Source organism: Aquarana catesbeiana, linkage group LG04, assembly GCF_042186555.1.
Source record: "Aquarana catesbeiana isolate 2022-GZ linkage group LG04, ASM4218655v1, whole genome shotgun sequence".
NCBI classification, from domain to species: Eukaryota; Metazoa; Chordata; class Amphibia; order Anura; family Ranidae; genus Aquarana; species Aquarana catesbeiana.
In genome coordinates, this window is record NC_133327.1 from 402863750 (window position 1) to 402881631 (window position 17882).

Sequence of the window (17882 nt, forward strand, 5' to 3'; positions counted from 1 at the left end):
ACTACTAAACCCCTGGGAGGGGTTAATGTATTGCCATGCTGTAAAGTAACTGCTGTGTTATACACTTATATTCATATACTGTGTATTACGCATTATCTGTTTTGTTTTTCTTTTGCTAATAGAAAAAACAGCATATTTCAACTCAGCCCTTGAAGAAGGAACTAAATACTATACCTAATTTTCAGAAACATGTCAGGTTTTCTGTAATGACACACTTTTGTTGATCCTATGTGTAGATCATGTCTAGTAGTCTATGCACAACTACTATATTAAGAAGGTTCTCTAAGCTACACTGTACATACCTTGACCTAAGGGTCTCTTCTAGCTAAAGTGCATATGGGGTGCTAATTTTGTAAAAAAGATTTTAGTACTCAAGGAATAAAACTAGAGTGTTCAAAATAACAGTTTGCTGAGTCTGTATAGTAATGTAGACATTGATTCTGCAACCTTTGAGATCAGTCGTTTTCACATTATACCCTATACCATGCATTATTATGAATTAACACCTGTGTACATCTTTGTTGAATTTCCCTTAATCTAAGGCTAATACAAGACATAACAGAGAGATGCCTGTTTTCCTGACACTAAAAATATCTTCTGAATGCTCCTGGAAATAATAGTAACTTTATCTTCAGGGAAACAATGCCTAGAGGCTAATATGTTTGTAGATATAAAATATTATAACTACATTAATTATTGTCTTCTAAAACTTGATTTTATTACCTCATGCTAGTTGAATAAAAATATTTTTGTATAAAGTGTATGTGTTCCAGCACTGTAACCGACACCTACCTGGCTAACTGAAAGAGGATCATCAGCACTCCTGTCTTCAGATGACTTTGGGACCTCTAGCCGATCAATGAATGTCTGCAGTTCTTTCCTGAAAGCCTTCATCTGTGCATTGATCCTATAAAGTAATTCATGTTCTCGTATTCTGCTGCCTTCATCTTCCTCATCCATTAGTCCAAACAAGTCACCATTGGCCACATATATTCTGGCTTCAGTGATTATAGTGCTTGTATCTGAGATAAGCCGGTCAATTGTCTTGCTTAGCCGTTCTGCCTCAGACCGAATATCTTTCATCTGCTGCCTCTCAGCAAAATTCTTCTGCCAAACACTAGTAGAAGGATAAAAAGACCTAGTGGGAGTAAGACAACGGATATTGCGCACCTCCTCCGAGTCACTTTCACCACCAATAGGGCCTTCTCGTTTTCTGTGCGGAGGGCGAGAATCATCATCACTTTCCTTTTTCCCAGCATCACTCTCCGCATCACTATCTCTGGGACTTCCTCGGATACCGAGGTGGGAAGCAAGATCATAGCGCTGCATGTTAGACATGAGAACTCTGTTTTCATACTGGAGCTGCATGACTTTGCCACTCAACTCATTGATCTGCAAACGTGCAGTTTTAAGCTCCTCCTGTAAGGCTTCTGTCTTGACATTGTCATTGTGCCGAGAACTTTCATGAGTGCTGGACTTAAATTTGTACTTGTTCATCTCTGTAGTGATCCGTTTGTTCTGCTCTTCCAAGTCAGTAAGGTTACGTCGTAAAAGTTCAGCTTCATCTTCAACCAACTGCAAGTGCTGTCGCAGTTCTGATACCGATTCACTTTGCTCCCGCGGAAGAGAGGTTGATGTGCTGGAGAAGTCATCTCCCCTCAGGTCATCCAGCTCTGCCTTCAGGCCTCTGTTTTCTACTTCTAGCTCTACTATCTTTCTTCCGAGTATATTAGCTTCCTCTTCAACTAAACGTAGTCGAAGTTTCAGTTCTGCCTCTCTTGTTGTAGGGGGTCCACTAGCCTCTCCCTTTGGTAAAGGGCTATCAAGATCACCATAAAATGATCTGTACTTCTGCACTTCATGCTCTAGTCTGTCTTTTTCTTTATCAATCTTGGCCATTTTCTTCCTCATTAACATTGCTTCCTCTTTGACAAACTGGAGCTGGCACTTCAAATCCTCATTGTCCTCCTCATCACGAGACAAAAACAAGAAATTCAAATGTTAGGATGCAAACCTAAATCCCCAGTAATCATACAAACAATACAATTTAAACACATTACAGTGCTTCTTTGCAGAAAATCTATTTTACAGAAAAATGGTTTGTGCAAATTGTATCCTTTGCCATGAATTTGCATATTTTCACTGGCTGCTATTCAGTGAATGTAGACATTGCTGCTTCAATGTGGTCATCTAGCCAGTTGTCAACAATGGTCACTTAGATTGGTGGGTTTTGGTAAGAGATTCCATGTCCCGAAACTAGTGTGCATAGTGCAGAGATAAGCACCTACCATTTGTCCCCTAACAATCCTAACTTATCTGGCAGTGCCAGATTGAAAGTGAACAGGGCCCTAGGCAGGGTGACAGGTTTAGCCCCCCTTTTAAACCATGATATCCTCACGTGTCCTGTTTACATATCAATGATTTTATAATAGGAACACAAATTAAAGATAAAAAAATATTAAAAGAAAACATTCATTTTAACATCCTCATTCATTTTAGCATTCTCACTACCACCTTAGACTACATTCACAGCTTTGTGGTAAAATATGCTTTTAAATGTGTATTTTAATGCAATGACACAAGTTTTTATATGAACAATGCCATGAGAGACTGATGGTGACTGCCATTACTGAAGTCTCCTTCGAGAATGATAGCTTCCTGGCTCTCATTCTGGTACTTTGACTTCAGTGTTGTCTAAGTCGCTGACCTGGAATGAATAGAAAGGTAATGGTTCTAACATTTTTCTGATGCTTATTTACAACTGCGTATTTCAAAGCTGTGACTGAAACATAGAACATAGAACATAGAAAAGTTACAGCAGAAAAAAGACTGAGTAGTCTATCGAGTTTGCCCGATGTTTTTTTTTTCGTTAGTTTTTAGTCTGAGTACAGATCTATGTTTGTCCCAAGCATGTTTGAAGCCATTTACTGTTGACTGACTGACTACCTCTGCTAATAGTTTATTCCAAGTATCAACTACCCTTTCAGTAAGATTAATTTTGAACTTTCCTCCAGTTAGTTTGATGTCATGTCCCCGTGTTCTTGATTTTGGTTTCATACTGAAATATTGAAACTGCCCTCCTGAAATTTATTCACCCGCCCTTGATGTATTTAAAGGTTTCAATCATGTCCCTCCTTTCCCTTCTTTCCTCCAGACTGTACATATTAGTCGCTCTTGATACGTTTAATTCCCCAGACCATTCACCATTTCTGTTACCAGTCTCTGGACTTGTTCAATATATTTTTGTAAGTGAGGTCTTAAAGTGGTTGTAAACCCTGGTAAAAAAAAAAAAACCCTGCAAGACAAAGGCATAATGAGCTAGTATGCATAGCATACTAGCTCATTATGAATTACTTACCCGAGAATGAAGCCCCCGCAGCCGTCCTCGTCTCCCCCTCCGGCCGGCGACATCTCTCCCGGGGGTTACTTCCGGGTATCGCGGCTCTGGCACTGTGATTGGCCGGAGCCGCAATGACGTCACTCCCGCGCAGGCGTGCGGGAGCTGCCGGTAACAGCACACAGACTGAACACCACACTGACATTCTGATGTCAGACACAGCCAGGCATCTAGAATTTTCACATGGACATCGGCCAAGCCAGCCTCCATACCTCTTTTATGATTTTGTCATGCACATTTTCCTGTGATTTGAAATGCATTAAAAGCACATAATATAGTGGTTATTATACTTGCGTACAGTCAATGGTATTGCAAATACTTACATTTATAAATGCTGTAACTAATTTAGAAAAATAATACCGTTCATATTGGAATACCACAGATGATCATATTAATCCACTAAGTCTAAGACAGTGATGAACCGAACATACCCAGAGGCAGTGAACTTTACTGAAGTTAATTTGCTCAATCCGAACCCCACTGAAGTCAACAGGAGCTGAATCTTAGAAATCAGTAAGGGCCATTTTACAGGCTAATAGACAATAGATTGTCAAACAAATGGCATTGGGGGCTGGGGGCTGCCCAGGGGGACATGTACCAAGGCAAAAGAAAAAAAAAAATTTTTTTTGGCAAGGGGAAGCAATTTTAATAAAGCTCAAAGTGAAACATTAAAAATGCACAATTCCTAAAGGAATAGCATGCCTGTAACTGATATCTCCCAGCTGCTTTACAAACAAAATATTTGTAAAAAAAAAAAGAACATAGGGTAAAAATACATACCAGACCCTAACCCCTGATGTCAAGGGGGACCCCACAGAAAAAAAAAAGAATAAATACCAGACCCTTATCTGGGTCCGATGCCTGATAATCCAGGAAAGGGGAAGACAAGCATGCACCCCCCCTCCTACACCATACCAGGCCGGGTGAGGGGCAGTATCTGGAAGCTCCCCTATTTTTAAAGGGACTTCCAGATTCTTATAAGCCCCTGCCCACAGACCCCCACAACCACTAGGCCAGGGTTGTTGGGAAGAGTCGCTTGTCTTCTTTACCTTGGGGACATGGTATTTTGCAAGGGCCTTCACTCTGCTGTTTTTTTCTCACCCCTTCTCTTTGATCTGAACATACTTATAAATTGGTGGTCTTTATCATATTTAAAAGTTATGTGGCAATGTTTATTCTTGATATGATAAATTATTTATTAGCACTTTACTTTTTTTGCACACAAAGCTTGATCATTAAAGTGATTGTAAAGTCTCCTTTTATACATACGTGTTATACATACTTACCTGCTCTGCACAGTGGATTTGCACAAAGCAGCCTGGATCCTCCTCTTCTCGGGTGCCTCTTCTACGCTCCTGGCCCCTCTTTCCTGTTGAGTGCCTCCACAGCAAGCAGCTTGCTATGGGGGCACCCAAGCCAAGTCACAGCTCATTGTGTCCATTCAGACATGAAGCTGCGATCTGGCCCCGCCCCCTCTCTCTCTTGATTGGCTGACTGGCTTTGATTGACAGCAGTGGGAGCCAATGGCACCGTTGCTGTGTCTCAGCCAATCAGGAGGGAGAGTCTCGGACGGCCGACACACTCGTGGACATCGCTGGACAGAGATGGGGCTCAGGTAAGTATAAGGGGGGTAACGACAGTTACCGACACCACGGCAGTGAAGCTCTATACCTCACAGATGATGCACTGAGTCATGTCAGCGCAAGCGCACCACACACCATGAGGACAGTGGGGGTTACCTCTATGTGGGGAATTAGGATGGTGAGCTAAGACGGCTTTACTACGATACAGTGTCACCAGTGGTACATACACAGTGATGTTCCCTGGACTTCCGTTTGACTTCTGAGCACCCTGAACGACTGGATCTGAGCAGTACAGGACTCCCTCGCAGATAGGCTCTAATGGAGACACCTGGGATACCCAATGGATACTAGAGACCCCTGCATAAACGGTCAGGTGAGCAGACCATTGGTCCTTTGTCTAAATCACTGTATAACTACTCCTGTCCTGACCCGTAGATAACCTCAACCCACTGCTCTATTTCTAAACCTCTCACTGGGCTATCTCTACCAATATGGCTTGGCTTGAAACTGAACATAAATACTACTGATTGGTAGTGGTTACATGCCGTCCTCTTCAGTGTACCTGTCTGCTGGACAATAGTCAAACATAGCCAAACTCAGTGGTAGTGGCATCATAGGGTCAACTACCTAGTTTGTGGGATCTGCCATATTTACACCCGCATATCCCCCAGCCGGGGTCCCGACAGTCATTACGGGTGATATATGCATGTTTTCTGATGGTGCTTTTCACCGGTATCTATGTGCTTATCTAATTGCTACCTTTTGTACCTTATATTAATACCTAATAGGGAGTATATGGTGTGTGCTTGATGCATGATGTGATGCAGCTGCTTTTAATTAGACAACATTGTCTTATTTTATATTAGTCTAAGAGACCGCACCATAACTGTTGAGTCTGCAATTCTAGGGATGCTGTACCTGCTATGCACGAATACCTGATGGTGCACCTATATAATAGTGAGTTGATGGTTTCCATTTTTTGCAAGTATTAGGGGGGGCTGGGGTGGCTGCTGCACACAGAAGGCTTTTTATCTTAATACATAGCATTAAGATAAAAAACTTTCCGACTTTATAACTCTTTTAACCTCCCTGGCGGTATGATTATTTCAGATTTTTGATGCTGAAAGAGGTACAATTATTTTGCACAGAAATTTGGCATTTTATATTATAGGCCTGTAATTCTTAGGAATAATTCACTTAAATCTGTCCAAACAAGAGTCTAGTAGACATCCCGGGTATGATAAAGTTTGAAAAACGAAATAAAAATTATAATATAATAAATAACTATAAATAATTATAACAAATAATAATATAATAATAATAAAAGTTATTCAATAATGTAATTAGATCAAAAACACTGAAATTTGCTCAGTTGCAGAATTGTCACTGTCATTACTTTTAGTGTTTGATGACGGATTTCCCCACAAATCACTATCACTCAATTCTGCGAGTGATTCTAATTTATTATCGCTGTTTTCTAGCTGGTCTGAAACCACTTTTGATGTAAAGGGACAGTTTTGGTTGCTATGGACAATCTCCAGTTTCCAGGCAGAAAGAGCAGTTTTTATAATATAAAACTGCATGCAGGACACTGGACAGACCACTAGGGACAAAGGGGATATGTAATTATTTGATACAGTACTGTAATCTGTAAGATTACAGTATACTGTATCTGTACTGTGTGTTTTACTTTTTGAATTTGACGCCGAACTCCGTCCCCATGCGTCGCTCGCAGGGAATGGAGTTCGGCACTGTGAATCGAGCGAGACGCGGCGGCTCGCCGATCACAGCGGGGAGACATCGCAGGATCCAGGGGACAAGGTAAGTAATATCTACAAGGATCCTGCAATGCGATCCCGAGTCTGGCTTGGGGATACCACTTTTGATATTGAAAATCCACCCCGAGCCAGACTCGGGAATACCGCCAGGGGGGTTAACCTTGTTTCACTAGCGTTTGCATTTTTTTATTGACATAAAGCAAGCCTAAGCTTTGATCATGCAAGGCAAAGCAACAGGTTCACTTTAGTGGTGACCCCAGCAGCAGCACAAACTTAAAGAGGAACTGCAGTCTGCTCACATAATTTGTCATAAAAACATCTTTGCCATTCTGAAGCTTCCCTCCAACCACTTTGCAGATTATTTTATATATACTGTGATTCTTTACTTCCCAAATATGCTGCAGAAATATCCCCCCACTGAGTCTGGCTGCAACCGTTTTAAGTGTGGGCAGCTGAAGCTGCTGCCTCTTCACTTCCTAGATTTACACAGACACACACCTCCAGCTCTGCAGCTCTCATTGTCCCTCTTATGACTCATCCCCCCTCCCTTCCTGGCAAACTCTCACAAGAGTGAGAGAAAGAGCTGTACATGATGTCATAAGCCTAGGCTTTTTTCCAGGCAAGAAACAGGAAGTGGGCTGTATAAGGTATTTACTTGCAGAAGAAAAATGTTTTACTATTTAAAGTTAAAACAAGGGCAGAACTTAATATAGATGGAAAGATGAAAAATGACTGAAGTTCCACTTTAAAGTGTTTGTTAAGCCACTAACTGATCATTATATCACCCCCTCTGTCACATAAAAAGCTGTATTCTAGTGCCTGTGCTTTATAAAATAAAAAGCAGATTTCTACCTGTTTTAACAGTGTCTTCCAGCGATCACATGACTCCAGGCTCTCAGCTCTCCCTGTGTGATATCTTCAGCAGGCGGGGCCGAGATTCACCTGCTGAAGTCAGCCAGGGGGGCGGGGAGGAGAGGAGCAGAGAGCCTGGAGTCATGTGATCGCTGGAAGACACTGTTAAAATAGGTATAAATCAGCTTTTATTTTATAAAGCACAGGCACTAGGACACAGCTTCTTATGTGACACAGGGATGATATAATCAGTTAGTTTTGAAGCAGCAGGGAGAGGAGCAGAGCGGCGCTAGTGAGAGCAGACAGGCATGTAGGGAAAGGGGGAGGAGGACAGAGGAGACACAGGGAGAGCTGCAGATAGCAGCGTATGAGTGAGGGACATACTCTGACCATGGTGTCAATGCTCAGCAGCCCTGATATATCGAGGTCAGTGTACAAAAGGAGAGGGTAGAAACTGGCAGGATCAGCCAGGTATTTTATTGGAAGAGAAGAAAAACACCCAGTCCCTCTGTGTATAATAATTCAATAATTTCCCTTTGGGATTAATAAAGTATTCTGATATAAGGGTGCACATAACTCACTCTCTTCTTCCCACATGACATCGCTAGCAATTGTTGACTGACCACTCAGGCATCCAGCACAGTGATCTGGCCAGTAAGTTTGTTGTTTTTCAACAGAACAAGCTGTCCTGCAGATGTAGCAGTTAGGGGCTGAGAGGTTTGAGACAAACCATGTAACGGTGACAGGGGTAATTACAATAATTAGCTTTTATTTAATTATGTAAAACCTTTATTATAAAAGGAATAAAAAACTGTTGCTGTAACTGCTTTAAAAGCATTAAGCTGGCCATACACAAAATTCAAGATTCGAGCCATGCATGGGCATGCTGATTGTACCCAACTCAATCCATCAATCAACTTGGGTACAAACAGCCTGTCAGATTTCTTACATGCGATTACTGCCTGTGGCTATAGCCACTAGCAGTAATCACTGTGTACTCCTGGATTGGAGTTTATGTGCCTAAAAAGTCCATGGACATGCCCAAAAATGATGCCTTTCTGGGAGGAGGCTAACTTGCTATTTTCCAAGGTGGTTAACAGGCCTGTCCACCTTGATCCACTGACGCATCTTTCGGGCCTCCTGATGCAGGAACTATGGAAAAACCTAAAAAAAAGTCTTACTGCAACTAGATGTCTAATTACTGCCCAGTGGAAACAGACATCCCCTCCGGTGTTTTCTGCCTCTCTACAGTGGGTTAGAGAAGTGAGATCCATGGAATACATTATGGCTAGGCTGCGTAATAACCCAGCTAAGTTTACTGCTGTATGGGACACTTAGGGTGATTACTTAGTCCTTAATGCACCTTAATCATCTCGGACTATGGCACACTGAGTGGCTTAACTTTCTCTTGGGTCTGGTACCCCATCTCTTGTATCTATCATCTTTGCTCTTGATACATTTCATCCCTCTTATGTACAACGTTGTTGCATTGTATTGATATCATGCATTACTTTTTTTTTTACATGTTCTAGTATTGCATGTTCTTGTATGGGCTGGCCTGCTTTGGGATCACTGCTGTAGCTTTGGAGTGGGTCACCCCAGTTGCTGTTCTCATGGGGAAGATGTTTATTTGCTACTCTATGTTTTGTCACTTGTGCACTCTCATGTTGCAGTGATTTTTGGTACTTATGGTATGTCTTTCTCAATTCTTTTTTCATACTTTTATTTTTTTCTGTAAAACTTGAACATTTTCTTTAAATATAAAATTAAATAAAATAAATGATAAAAGTAAACTTTTATTTACTAGTTATAAATGAAACTGTAAAGCTGAAATCCTTGTGCGTAACAAAATAGTTGACAATCTCCTCCACCATAAATGTCATGCCTCTTACCAAATTTACATGACCCTTTGCCACAGGAGGTCAAACACGCTTGCTACAGAAAGCATCCATTTGATGATCCTTTCAGTAGTAAGCGTGTTTGACCTCCTGTGGCAAGGTGACATTAGTAAATTGGGTAAGAGGCTTGACATTTACGTTGGTGGAGGTGATTGTCACATATTTTGATATGCACAAGGATTTTGGGTTTACAGTGTAATTCATACCTTTGGAAGTGGACTTTTATAATCTATTTTATTTCTTTGTGTTATAATTCACTGTATGTTATTTTCACTTGAATCTTTGCACTAACACATTGCACATATTTATGGATATTTATTAATATTTGAATAGTTATGTTTGTAAAGACCCTGGCTTTAAGGGGGTTATCACAACACTTTGGGGTTGATTTACCAAAATTGGAGAGTGCGAAATCTGGTGTAGTTCTGCATAGAAACCAATCAGTTTCCAGGTTTTCTTTTCTTTTGTCAAAGCTTAATTGAACAAGCTGAATTTAGAAGCTGATTGGCCACCATGCATCAATTCACCGGATTTTGTACTTTCCAGTATTAGGAAATAAACCCCATTGTATTTATTATTGTTTGATATCTTGCATGTGGATATCTTGCAGGCAGCTCTCGATTTGATATACTTTGTCTCTGAGCTCAGAGGGAACACGTTTATTATACTTAAAGTGGGAATAAACTCCCATCTCTGACTTGTAACTATAGGTAAGCCTATAATAAGGCTTACCTATAGGTGCTGGAAATATCTCCTAAACTTGAACTGTTTATGAGATATTTACTGTATATGCAGCCGATGACATCGCCGATGCATGTGCTTTGAATGAACAGCCAGTCACACAGCCGGCGTCCACGGACACGGAAGGAAGATGGGTGAAGATGGAAACGGCCTCCAGCGGTGACAGCGCATTGCTGGAGGGCTTCGTTTTCAGGTAAGTTTCACATAATGTGCTAGTATGCAATGCATACTAGCACATTATGACATTACCTTTCAGGTAAGGAAAAAAATAAAATTCATCCAGTGGTTTACTACTGCTTTAATTTTATATTACCTTATGTTACACACCTCACTTACCATTAGCACTCATTTGAACATTTGACACACAAAAAGTATTCTTGCCAAGCCAACAGGGATATGGCTTTGGTATGGTGAAACTCCACTTTTGGAGACTTCTTGGAGAAATATCAGTGATAAGTGAGTTAGTTTCCTGCTAGACCAGTGCTGTTAAAGGATAAAAACTTCCCCCGCACATAGTGATGCATAATACATACAACATATTGCACTCTAAAAAGTAAACTAAATGGTCCCTTCCATCACAAATACTGGAAAGTGGCACAGTTCTGCTCAAATAAATTTGAGCATATGATGAAAATATGCATAAACAAACTTATCTTTAGTGAAAAACACAAGTATTTGATCCACAAGAATTGAGCTAAAATGATATCCAAATCTTTAATTTTGTCCTGTAAAGGTTTAATTTGGTCAAGCTCTTTAGCCTCTCTATTGGTCAGTGGGCTCACTGATTACATTAAAGGGGCAACAGGAAGACTTGGAAGATTAGACTGGGTGGGGCCAAGTTCAGATTTACAGAAAAAAATCTGTATATAATGATATAACTGCCTATATCTCTGGATCTGCTGATTGTTTTGATATATGGGGTTTATTCACTAAAGGCAAATAGGCCAATCACTTTGCAAGGAAAAATGAACTTTGCAAGGGATCTTGACCCAGATCTTAGTGAATGTACTGAAGTGTCACTTTGCAAAGAATATCCAATCATGTGCAAGGAAAATAAAAACAAAATACATTTTTGCTTGCACATGATTGGAGGATGGAAGTCAGCAAAGCTTTGCTTCATTCGCTCATAGTAACCTCTCAATATGCATTTTTATTTAAATATGTTTAGACTAATTGCCCAGATTTGTGATAAGTTCACATTTTACAAACAGATTACTAAATTCATTGGTAATTTCCAGCTACTAGTGGTCTCTCATATGAAGGTTTTTGAACAATATAATTAACACTGAAAGTGGAATTTTACTAACACCATACAGATTACCAAAATGTTATTCTGATGCCTCCCCTTTGTTCTGGCATCAATGTGGCCTCACCGGGAATTTAATGCATATATTGTGGGACTGCAAGTCCCCCCTGTAGCTTTTGGAATACAGTGTTTTCTCTCATATCTCAAACTACAGGTATACTTATACTTATTAGGTATATTTATTTCCCTGTCCCCGCATTTAGCATTATTGGGTTTAACAATAGATCATTTTCCTGTACAATATAGAACCTTAACTTTGCATATTCTTATAGCTGCAAGACTAACTATAACCAAAGCATGGAACACTATGCACGCACCTAACCTCACACATGTAATCAATAGGCTCAAGTTAACTCCCACTCAACAGTTGTGGCCTCAAATTATTATATTCTAAATGGGCTCATTGGGATTCACCTTACAAGCTATCTGATTTACGATAATACTTAATAGTGGTATTTATGGTCTGTTTATTCCTTATAGTGAACAAAATACTGATGCTAGTTGTCTTTGTTTGTATTTTCTCTAAATGTTGTCTCATTCTGTTGTACTGTATTCCATTTGTTGCTTTAACCCACTAGCATGACACCTCTTAATATCAGTCTATTCACGTATTTGGTAGTGTCACCAAGCCTCTGTGTGTGATAATTTGAGTGCAACTTTTGTTATGTGGAAATTGTAGATCAACATTGTGTTAGTTGGTACTGTTATATTTCTCCGTGTATTACTATTATTGAGGGACTTGACTCCTCTAAAACTATATTGTCTGACCATATTTGTATTTTTCTAATCTTTAATAAAAAATATTTGAAAGGCCCCCCTCTCCCCGGGATTGTTCGCTCTGGCCGTAGAATCCCTGGCCAACCTCCTGCGGGCCTCTTCCGCGGTAGGGGGACTGCGGATCGGCCCACTAACTGACAAAATATCCCTTTACGCTGACAACACTCTCCTGTACCTACCCGGCACGTCCTCGTCCCTCACGGAGGCCCTTAGACTTATTGACGAATTTGGCTTCTTCTCTGGAATACGAATCAATTGGGATAAATCTATACTTTTCCCTCTCTCCCAATCGACCAGTGGTGTATTTAGGTTTTGTGCTGCCCTAGGCCTGACTAAACGCATGCACCCCCCTAATTTAAATACGACCCACCCCATCCTGTCGAGGCCACACCCCTTCCTGTTTAAGACCCACCCTATCATCTGTAAACCAAGCCCCTTCCTCTTTTGGCTTATTTGGCACCTTTCAGGGGGGAACGGGTACCTGTTTCTGACAGGTACCCTTCCCCACTTCCGGGAGCCTGCGCTGTCCCCTCTGAAGTTTGCCCCCCCTCCTCCTTCCTCCACTGGGCCATTCAGAAAGTGCAACGCGCTTCGCACATGTGCAGTAGGGAACCGGTCGGTTTCCCTTACCATGAATGATAGTGGTAAAACCCGAGAGCCAATCCGAAAATCGGCTGAGGTGTCGACATCGCTGGACCCTGGGACAGGTAAGTGTCCTAATATTAAAAGTCAGCAGCTACAGTATTTGTAGCTGCTGAGTTTTATTGCTATCATGGGGGGGGGGGGTCTCACTGTGCCCATCAATTGCAGCCTCACTGTGCCCCATCAAATGCAGCCACTGTGCCATCAAATGCAGCCACTGTGCCATCAAATGCAGCCACTGTGCCCCATCAAATGCAGCCACTGTGCCCATCAAACGCAGCCACTGTGCCCATCAAACGCAGCCACTGTGCCCATCAAACGCAGCCACTGTGCCCTCAAACGCAGCCACTGTACCCATCAAATGCTGCCACTGTGCTATCAAACGCAGCCACTGTGCCAAATGCAGCCACTGTGCCCATCAATTGCAGCCACTGTGCCCATCAATTGCAGCCACTGTGCCCCATCAAACGCAGCCACTGTGCCCAAACGCAGCCACTGTGCCCATCAAACTCATCCACTGTGCCCATCAAACGCATCCACTGTGCCATCAAATGTAGCCATTGTGCCATCAAACGCAGCCATTGTGCCATCAAACGCAGCCACTGTGCCCATCAAACGTAGCCACTGTGCCCATGAAACGTAGCCACTGTGCCCATCAAATGCTAACACTGTGCCCATCAAATGCTAACACTGTGCCCATCAAATGCTAACACTGTGCCCATCAATTGCAGCCACTGTGCCCATCAAACGCAGCCACTGTGCCCATCAAACGCATCCACTGTGCCCATCAAACGCATCCACTGTGCCATCAAATGTAGCCATTGTGTCATCAAACGCAGCCATTGTGCCCATCAAACGTAGCCACTGTGCCCATCAAATGCTAACACTGTGCCCATCAAATGCTAACACTGTGCCCATCAAATGCCACTGTGCCCATCAAACGTAGCCACTGTGCCCATCAATTGCAGCCACTGTGCCCATCAAACGTAGCCACTGTGCCCATCAAATGCTAACACTGTGCCCATCAAATGCTAACACTGTGCCCATCAAACGTAGCCACTGTGCCCATCAAATGCTAACACTGTGCCCATCAAATGCTGCCACTGCCAGTGCCCATAACACTGATATAATTTATTTAATCATTATACCTGCTGTCCTGGGGGTTTCCCTCGTGCTCCTCTCTCTCCTCTATCTGACGTCACAGCCAGATCCCGCCCCAGGGCCGAGGAGAAGATTCACTGCAGGGGAGGGTAGGCGGAGCTTAAGGCTCCACCTGTCACCTGCTGATTATAGAGGAGCGAGTGACACACGCCGCCCCCCCGCATGAGAAACCCCCCCCCCCCACCTGTCTTGCCGATTCCCGGATGCCGCCTCCCGCACACATGCAGCCCACGGCGGCCGGCTTTCTGTAGCGGCGCCGCGGTGTATGGGCGTGCTTGGCAGAGAGTGGGGGGGCGTGAGGTACACGCCCCCACCCTCTGCCAAGCACGCCCATACACCGCGGCGCCGCTACAGAAAGCCGGCTGCCTTGGGCTGCATGTGTGCGGGAGGCGACAGCGGGAGCCGGGAATCGGCAAGACGGGTGGGGGGGCTTCCTCTCATGCGGGGGGGCGGCCCTTTTCGCCGCCCCCCGCAAAGTGCCGCCCTAGGCCTAGGCCTTGTTGGCCTAGGCCAAAACACAGCCCTGCAATCGACCTCCACCTTATCAACTCAGATACCCCTGAAATGTACCACTAAATTTCGCTACCTGGGCATAGAGGTCCAGAGAGATCACAAGCTATTCCTGGTGGATAATGTCTACCCGGTGCTCCAAAGCCTTATTACTAAATGCCAAACCTGGAAATCCCTGCCCCTGACCCCGGTAGGTAGGGTCAACCTTCTTAAAATGACGTTTCTCCCCAAGTTCTTATATGTTTTCCGAAACACGCCAGTCCTTATTCCTAACTCCTTTTTTAGTAAAGTGGACCAGACAATAAATGCCTTTATATGAGCGGGTGATGCCCCTAGAATTGCACAAACTACCCTCCAATTACCCCTCTCTCTTGGGGGACTTACACTACCATGTCTGAAACAATACTATTGGGTGGCGGTATTGGTGACGGTGAGGTTTGGGTTTACCCAATCCCGCTCAAACTCCTCGGTGAATTTAGAAGCGGCAATATTGGGCTCTTATGCTGCACTCAGTAATTTAGTTTTTAGAGGACCTAAAGCATATCCAGACGTTACTACCCCTATGCGAACTATGGTTCAAGTGTGGTCGCAGGTTAAGGCTAAGTTAAGCACACCCGCCACCATCTCACCATATACGCCACTGTGGGGGAATCCAAGATTGAAACACCTAAACTCAGTCCCTGACCCTGCCCTGTGGGCGAGATATGGTATTAAAATTATCCAACATCTAATGCCAAGTGGCGCACTCCTCACCTTTCACTCCCTGAGGGACGAGTTCCAGCTTCCATCCCAGATGTTCTTCCGCTCGCTATCTCCAGCTAAGACATGCGGTACAAGCACAGTTCCCCGACTGAGTTTCCCTTGACTCACATGGGGTTGAGAGGTTCCTGATGTCCAAAAGTGCAGACCATATCCTCTCCTCTCTGTACTTACAGATCTCCTCTGGGGGGTTTAGTGGTGGAACTAAACTTTGCCACAAATGGAAGGCCAACTTCCCAGCCATGATGGACGATAACTGGGAGGAAGGGATTCAACAGTATATACCCCTAATGATATCAGCTAAGGATAGGTTTATCCAGCTTAAATTCATACATAGGGCACATTATACCCCCCAAAGGCTCTCAAGAATTTATCCCACACAATCAGACAGGTGCCCAAAGTGCACCACGGCACTGGGATCGTTTATTCATGTGGTATGGGAATGCCCGGTTATACAACATTTCTGGGAGGGAGTGGACCGGGAAATTAACTTAACTGGAGGTCTCTCGCTGGGGCTGGACCCGCTGGTCCTGCTCCTGGGCGTTTGTGACAGAGTGGCACCGGGTTCACACAGACAGTTGTTCGTGTTTTATACTACTTTCTATGCCAGGAAAGTTATCCTTCTAAACTGGAAGAAACCAGGCCCCCCCAGGGTCTCCTAATGGAAGGCTCTCATTGACTCTGTCCTTCCCATATATAAACTTACCTACATGAGTCGAAAATGCCCCAAAAAATTTGACAAGATCTGGAGTAGATGGGTAAAGGGCTGGATCACTGTTAGAAAGGAAGTACTCACTGGCGTTGATATTTCCCCCCTTCCTTCCTCACCCCCCTACCCTCTCCTCTCTTCCCTCCTGCTTCCCCCCCCATACCCTCACGCTCTTAAACCCGACTTGGTTGATGGTTCCATCTATGGATACTCGGGTCTCCCCCCCCCTCCTTCCCCCTCCCACATCCCTACCTATCCTCCGAGTGCCAGATACTGGCAATGCTTGACTAATAATCAGCTTTTATATACAGTACCTGTTAAGAAGACGCGTGTTTGTCTATGTAAATATGACTATATACCGACCTGAATCTAAATCTATGTACTGGATATAATTGAGAGTTGATTGATTGTACACAGTTTATTGTTTGAGTTTTGAAAATGTACGATGCACTGTTGTATTGTACCTCTAACTTCTACTTATGGAGACAAATAAAAACTTGTCTGTTAAAAAAAAAAATATTTGAAAGAAAGTGGAATTTTACCTTCAAAACTGGGTTTCAAGGAAGTGCTCTGTAAATCTGTTGCACTTATGAATGCTGTCTTTTTTCTTATTAAAAACTATGGAGTCCTACTTCTTGAATAGCATTCTCCTGTTACAAGTATTGTGCATATGTACCATCCCTGCTGTTCCCAGAATCTGTGTGATACTGTAAAGTGGAACACAGAATTCCGGGGTGCCAAAGACATTCACTGTAAAGGTATTTAAAGGTATGTAAAGCTCTTTGTGCAAGAAATCCACTCCTGGAGTCCCATTTAGGTGATCTAATACATCATCCAGGATTCCCCAGGACTAATAGAAGAGCCCTGAGAAGGAGGCATGACATTTCTGTGAGATTGAATCACCAGGGGACTTTAATGATTATTTTTGTTCACCAGATATTTATATGACAATATTTAATGCGCAAGCAGAAGGTTACTGCATCATACGTGGCAGATAAGACGGAGTGCTGATGATGTACACAACCTGGAGTCATAAACTTTTGGCACGCTAGAAAGTTTTTTTAATCTAAATGTAAAATTAGTGCTATTCCCACCAATGATGCAGTAATCCTATGCCTGCAAACTAATTGCAAAGATAGCAATAAGGTTAACCTAGCAAATGTTCCTCTCTCTATGCAGGTGTTCAACAATAAAACAAGAAAGAATATACATAATATTAAAGATACCTCTGTTGGAGTTGGTAGAGTCTTCTTTTCTGATTTTTGTGCATCTTTGCTTCCTCTTCTCTTCAAAGATAGCTGAAAGCATATTGAAAATAAAACAGAAATTAACAAACATTGTTATATAATAGAATTGGTTATTCAACTGTAGCAATGTCTATATTCCTTTGTGTAAAGCCTGCTATAACCTGCAGAAAATAGGCAAACAAACATATATGACCTAACTGTCTTAAGATATCTTTAAAAGCATAGCATGGTGTTCATTTTTATGGAGGAGGAGGTGCTTGCAGACACACTATTGTATCACTAAGCTCACTTTGCTCTTTTATTTACTAAAACAATAGACTGTCCATTCTACAAGGGAATTTTCCCCAGAGCTTGGAGAATGAGGTGAAGCTCTGGTGACTTCCATTATTCAATCACGTGCAAGCTAAAATGCTGGGCTTTCTTTAATTTTCTTTGTGATCGGCTTTACCCAAGTGATTGGGTATACTTTGCAAAGTGAAATTGCACCACATTCCCTAAAGCCAGCCATAGACGGGTCAAATC

General features: G+C 42.7%; 1 protein-coding gene across 2 annotated transcripts in view; it reads right to left on the reverse strand.

Annotated features, from left to right (window-relative positions):
• The window catches only part of MTCL3 (MTCL family member 3), a 159704-nt gene that overhangs the window by 110145 nt on the left and 31677 nt on the right, over positions 1-17882 (reverse strand). For both annotated transcript variants that reach the window (XM_073627225.1, XM_073627220.1), the window contains exons 4-5: positions 17340-17411; positions 793-1968 (exon numbers count right to left, since the gene is read on the reverse strand). In XM_073627225.1, coding sequence (XP_073483326.1) covers positions 793-1968; positions 17340-17411 — 1248 coding nt within the window. The remainder of the gene's footprint in view (positions 1-792; positions 1969-17339; positions 17412-17882) is intronic.